Source organism: Lactuca serriola, chromosome 4, assembly GCF_051521515.1.
Source record: "Lactuca serriola cultivar US96UC23 chromosome 4, Lser_US96UC23_V15, whole genome shotgun sequence".
Taxonomy (NCBI): domain Eukaryota; kingdom Viridiplantae; phylum Streptophyta; class Magnoliopsida; order Asterales; family Asteraceae; genus Lactuca; species Lactuca serriola.
The window spans coordinates 83,760,517-83,766,533 of NC_136411.1; the positions used below are offsets into that span (position 1 = coordinate 83,760,517).

At 31.4% G+C, this 6,017-nt stretch overlaps 1 protein-coding gene across 1 annotated transcript; it reads right to left on the reverse strand.

The window, feature by feature from the left end:
• Positions 1-1,185: 1,185 nt before the first annotated feature.
• On the reverse strand, positions 1,186-3,417 carry LOC145100227 (uncharacterized). Its single transcript, XM_079037585.1, has 9 exons — positions 3,266-3,417; positions 2,638-2,720; positions 2,524-2,558; positions 2,379-2,443; positions 2,211-2,284; positions 2,057-2,120; positions 1,910-1,945; positions 1,718-1,771; positions 1,186-1,535 (listed from the first exon to the last, which is right to left on the reverse strand). Exons 1-9 carry the CDS (start codon positions 3,269-3,271, stop codon positions 1,398-1,400), a joined length of 555 nt encoding a protein of 184 aa, XP_078893711.1. The 5' UTR covers positions 3,272-3,417; the 3' UTR covers positions 1,186-1,397.
• Positions 3,418-6,017: the final 2,600 nt, after the last annotated feature.

The following is a 6,017-nucleotide window of genomic DNA, read 5'->3' on the forward strand; positions in this document are numbered from 1 at the left end:
ATAGGATAGGATGGAAGTTACTTGATTTTTCCATAATAGGTAGTTTGTAGATGATAGTTTAATGGTGAGAAGATGAATAAGAGTTTGTAGAGAAACAGAGGTAGAATTGTTTGAGGAAGAAGGACCAGCCATGGAGGATGAAGAAGAATTGAAAGTTTTTAGGGAGGAAGGATCGATATATTAGGCTGATACCATGATAAGATTTGAAAATCAAGAACTTATTATCACAGGGATTGATATCAAAATATATATACAGAGGAAAAGATAAAAATATGTACGTAATCATGGAGATGATAATAGACAAATTTACAATATTTACTTTACAACAATAATCAATGTAATTGGTTCCTTGATTTACTTTCCATTAATTATTAGTTTTACATAATGTGTTTCTATGTATATTTTTCAGTTATTTTTTATTAAAAGTTAAACTATAAATTTTATACATATGTTTTACTTAGAATTACATGTTTGGTTTTAACGATATAATCATTTTGAAGTCATCCTTAATGTTGCATTGTATTATGTATTTAGTTCCTTTGACATTGCAATAAAAATATGGGTCTTAAAAGAATAAATATTGGACAAAACTTGCAAATTTGAGTAAATTAGTAAATCATATGGACTAAATCCCCGATAAAATGCAATGAATGCTCGAATATTTCAAAAAAGGAGTCAAAATTTAAATATCAATCTTAATGCATTTAAATAAAAATTTTATATAAACAATTTAAATTAATAATAATGAGATGGTATCATATTTATCTTCAAAATTAATCTTTATGCAACAATTTACTAGTTGTTTCTTAATATCTAATTATTTTGATCCTAATACTATTTATCAAATAAATACAAAACTTATTAGTGTTGCTCCACCATAAAACCACAATAGGCGTGTTCGGCAAAACTAGCTGGTAGCGGGTAGCTTGTAACAGGCAGTTTGTAGCGTTTTGTTAAAAGCTACATGAAGTAGCATTTGGATTTGGAGCGTTTTGATTAAACTAAACGCTAGAAGCTTGTAGTGTCAAACGAGACTTTTTGTTTTAAACGGAACGTTTTGTCAAACGCTAGAAGCTAGAAGTTCTCAAATGCTCTAAAACGCTTCGTGCCGAACACGCCCAATATGGAATGTTAGATGGTGTTTCACCGTAGATGATAACTTTACTTATTTAAAAAAAAATAAAATCAAAATAAAAAAATACTTGTATATGATTTAACATTCATGCAAAATGTCACCCACAGTCAAGAAAAAAAAACCATGTCTCAAAATTTCTTAGTGATTCAACCTTTGCCTTGGACAAGGTTAAAATAAATAATTATCGAAAAAAAGAAGCCGAAAAATGACCTTTTTTTTACCACATCTCGATGTTTAAGACTTTAATTCCACATTTTTGTGATCAATAATCATTATTTTCATCACCACCATCATAATTATAATCATAATCATAACTGCAAGACTCGTGTTCATTATCATAACCCTTCCATTCATTACCATCACTTTTGCTACATTCATCTTCTTCCTTCATCGGAATTGGCTGCAAGAAAAGTGAATAATATATATGAATAAAAGAGCTTGTGATTAAACAAGTAAATGAAATTATGTTGTTATTTCTTGCATTTAAAACACTACTTTTAATTATGATAAAAAATTTTACAATATCAAATATGGATGCAAAAATTTCTTATATCCAAATCAATAGATCAACAACTTGATTACCTTTTCCCCTAAGAGTGTATTTATTACGTCATAATTCATTTTTGAACTCGATCTCTACAATACAGACAAAAGAAATAGTAATGTCAGAAAATAATACACCTATAGAATTGACATATAATTTAATGAAAATCTTTATAGTTTGTAGATTAATTTAAAAAGAGTAACACATGGAAAAAAGTTATTGTGACAAACCTTTTTAGTTTGAGCAAGCTTCGGTCTTTTGTCTTTCTGGTCAACAAAGAATACAAATTATTTTTTAAAAAATAATTAAATTAAATCCAAATAGTAAAAAGTAGTAAAACGAATCATATGTGAAGAGGCTATTTTTAGAAATCTTACCCCTCCTGTAGCATTCTTGACATTTTTATCTTCCAACAATACTTTCCCACAATCAACACATTGTCTAATAAATTATAACAAAAAATTCAAATTAAAAAAGAGAAAAAAAAAAAAAAAAAAAAAGAGAGAAATTATTATGGTGAATACTACTTACATGATTCCACTGGTATGATCATGAGCTATATGACTTTTCCTTATACAATGAGAACACCAAATTGTCTCTCTTCCCTGAAATTATCTATCATCAATCTTAAAGAACATCAGAATTTATAATGTTTCTATTTTAGTAACTTTATGCCTAAAATGTCCTCAAAGTATGAACCTTATAATGTCGTGTGGCATGTGAAATCCTATTATTGTATATCGATTCATTAGTTGTTAAATTCCCTGTAGCATAAAACAAGTGGGACAAATAACAAAATCATTAAAAGTAACAGAAAAGATATAAAAACAATTTATTAATATACCTTCAAATAAAATTTTCCCACAATCAAGGCATGATCTGAAATGTAAAATCATGGGATTCATTCAGTTGAACCACAAGGGTAAAATGGTCAATGAATGTTGGTAAAACTACTCACGTATTGTTGGTGGGATAATCATGAGATGTGTTACAAATCCTTCCACAATGAGAACACCATGCCATCTTTCTTCCAGCTTTTATCTACCACAAAAAGAAAGGATGTATATATAATATATATAATCAATCAGATATACGCATAATTAATTACATTTATAGTATATATTTTGAACGCATGATATAATTAATCAAAAAGATTACAAGATTACGAGTTTCTAACACTAACAGGGTGATCTTGATTTAAAAGATTTGGGAAACCATAAAAAATAGATTCTTGGAGCATTGCTTGATTGTTTATCATCCACATTTTTGTTCGATTTTAATCGGTTTGTATTCTGTTGGGACTTTCATCGAACACATCAAACCCACTACAATCGCAGCAACTTAGATAAAGAAGTTGAAGCAAGATATATATACATTATTCAAGAATCTCATTATAAGATAACTGAATCAAACAAAGGAATTAATTTCCTACTCAATTGAAAGACTTCCCGGAGTTTGATGTTCGCCGGAAGATTGAAGATGGTGGGAGTGAAGTTACAAGTGATAAAGGGAGAAGGAAAGGACTTGTTTTCATTTTTGAAGGACGTGTTAATGTTAATGAGTAGGTGAAGTCACAGAAAACTTACCGGCATTGAAGATGTAAAACAGTGGCGGCGGCCGGTGGTGCAATAGACTTAGAGAAGGTGGTGCCACTGACGGTTTCTTGTGAGAGTGGCGATTTGTGGCGATTTGCCCGCAATTTTGTGTTGATGGTGACATCACCAATTGGGCTATGAATATGGGCCACACATTCAGAATGGAATCCCATGAATGAATTACAAAAAATAATCTCAAAAGTCAGCCACCAACAGGTTTAGAACTTCAATTTTTGTTTTTGAAAAAGGAATATGGATCGATATAATATGTTTATCCCAATAAATGCGAAATATTTGGTAAGTACTCTAAATCTCCTTTTACTTGTTGTAAATCATCTCCCTTAAAACTAAAAGTTATCGTATGTTAACAAAGTTTTGTTTATTTTCTCATTATTATTAAGCAACCGTTCAAATGCTCTATTAATTATAGGTGTGAGACCCATGTATTATATGAGTTTATTTAAAAAAAAAAGTTAAATATAGAATTTAATTCAAAGTTTGAATTTATAAGAAAAATGAGAAATTTTTTGAATTATTAAAACTAATGAGACTTTAATGTATATATAAATACCTTACATATATATTACCTTACATATTAAATGTGAAATTTTAATTTAATAAAATGAAAAATACAATAAAATGATAAGTGGAAAATAGAAAATTTTAAAAATTCTAGAAAATACCATGTGTCCAAATAAATAAGAAGAGGACATGTGGCAAAAAACTTTCATTTATTATAGTAGATTAAACAATATGTAACATAAAATTTACATAATTTCAAGTAGGTAGATGATTAGTCAAACTTGATGATGTTGTATTCTTGTAAAAACATAATTATAGTTAGAAAATAGGATCGTAATATAAAAAAAAAAAAAAAAAAAAAAAAACAAACAAACGAAGATAATTTCAGATATTGTGTGCGACTTTCGGAAATATGTTATTTCAATTATATTGCATGAGTTTACATGAAATTAGTTTTGAGACAATCCAAGAAAATACAATTTGGATTTCAAGCATAATGTGAGATTAAGAACACAAAATACATTGTTGTTTGTTATATGTTCTTTAAGAGCAAAATTGCAGAAAACATTAAGAGAAGAAGAATAATGCATCCAAGACCGAATTCATACATTTATAAGACAATGACACTAATGTTAAGTTATTTAGTGGGAAAATCGTGTATGTTGGGAATAAATATGGAATTTATGTAAGTTGAAGGTGGGAAATGGTTATATTGCTTGTTTTGGATGGACCCTTGGTTAGTTAAAGACTCGTTGCACGTTTGATTTCCCCGTCTTTACACTCTTGAATTGAATAAAGCGGAGGTGTAGAAGGTCTAGAAATGGCTAGGTTGGTGACTCTCCTATCCACAATGTCTTTAGGGACAATGAAAGATAAATGGGTTTGTTCGTTGTCTAGCTCGGAGGAGCTCATTTTGGTTTTCGAACATGCATTGACGAGCACATGTTGGTTTTCGCTTCTAGATCAACGAGGTGAGAGAACTTGTTCTCATAAAGGTGAATGTTTTGGTTTGGAGACTAGGTTTATATATACTTACTATGATATGTGTAACACTCGTTTTGTAAAAACCTTATGCCACTGTGTGGTATGTTATGGACCGCGGCATGGCAACGCCACTTAAATGAAGAGCATGTCAGATTGGTGACGGCGGTGTGGTAAGGTAGTCACCACAACGCGGTGAGTGTTGCAGCCCAAGCCCATGAATATTAGGGCTTCTTCTGTATTTAAAGGCATAAACTCAAAAGTTAGGTCATTTTCTTTAGCCTCCATCATCTCAACTCGAAACCCTAGCCTCCATGCTTGATGGTAGATGTAACGTCCCAAAAAGTCATAGAAATTTTTTTATTTTAAAAACATAAATTCATAAAAATAAATTCAAAAACCAACCAATATTATTTTAAAATTAACATCAGAGCATAAGTCACAAATAGCCAATGCGGAAAACTCTACGGGGATGTTGTGCGGTCACGTCAGACCATTTCTATTAGAATCGGGAGTACCTGAAACCAAAAACATAAAACTGTAAGCACGAAGCTTAGTGGGTTCCCTTGAATACCACATACCATACATACCATAGAGATTGTTATGTGTCATCCATAGTCTTACAATTGTCATTATGTCATGAGCCAAATCATGGTCTTTCTTTGCCTAGTTGGGGTCCAAAAATCGGGTCTTATAGACAAGTACCAAGAGCCACCTCTTGGTCTTCCATGCAAGTATCACAAAGACAGTTGACATTATACATATAACTACCAAGATCTAGACCCTACTCTTGCATATAAATTGTCGGGAGCCATATCCAGATCTTTCATGCAATTGACAGGTGTCACCGCCTGTTCTTTCTATATAACATAATCATGTGGACCGGCATTGGTGCCTTCGACCCCCAATTACAGTGATGAGAATCACCTCAAACCGAAGATAACCAAAACTCACACACACATTGCTGCTACAAAAGCTCCTCACACTAAACATATCAAAACCAACCCTAATAAATGATTAGAGTAATAGCCCACCATCAAAGTCCATTTCTTATTCTCTTCCACTAGAGGTAAAAGATCATTTTACCCTTCCAAGACTAACCTGTCCAACTTGTCCCAACTCCCAAAATGATATATTTATAATCTTGGGAGTACATAATGCGTACACCATAACTATGCCCCACGTACCACGAATCCACAGAAAAGAAAATAGGCATATCCCATTACGCGTTGCATACGGC

Bases quoted from the DNA above. Each gene is read 5' to 3' on its own strand.
- LOC145100227 (XM_079037585.1), bottom strand. The intron at 2,444-2,523 runs GTATATTAATAA...TTTATGCTACAG, and splicing joins TGGGAAAATTTTATTTGAAG to GGAATTTAACAACTAATGAA. The intron at 1,946-2,056 runs GTAAGATTTCTA...TTTGTTGACCAG, and splicing joins TCAAGAATGCTACAGGAGGG to AAAGACAAAAGACCGAAGCT.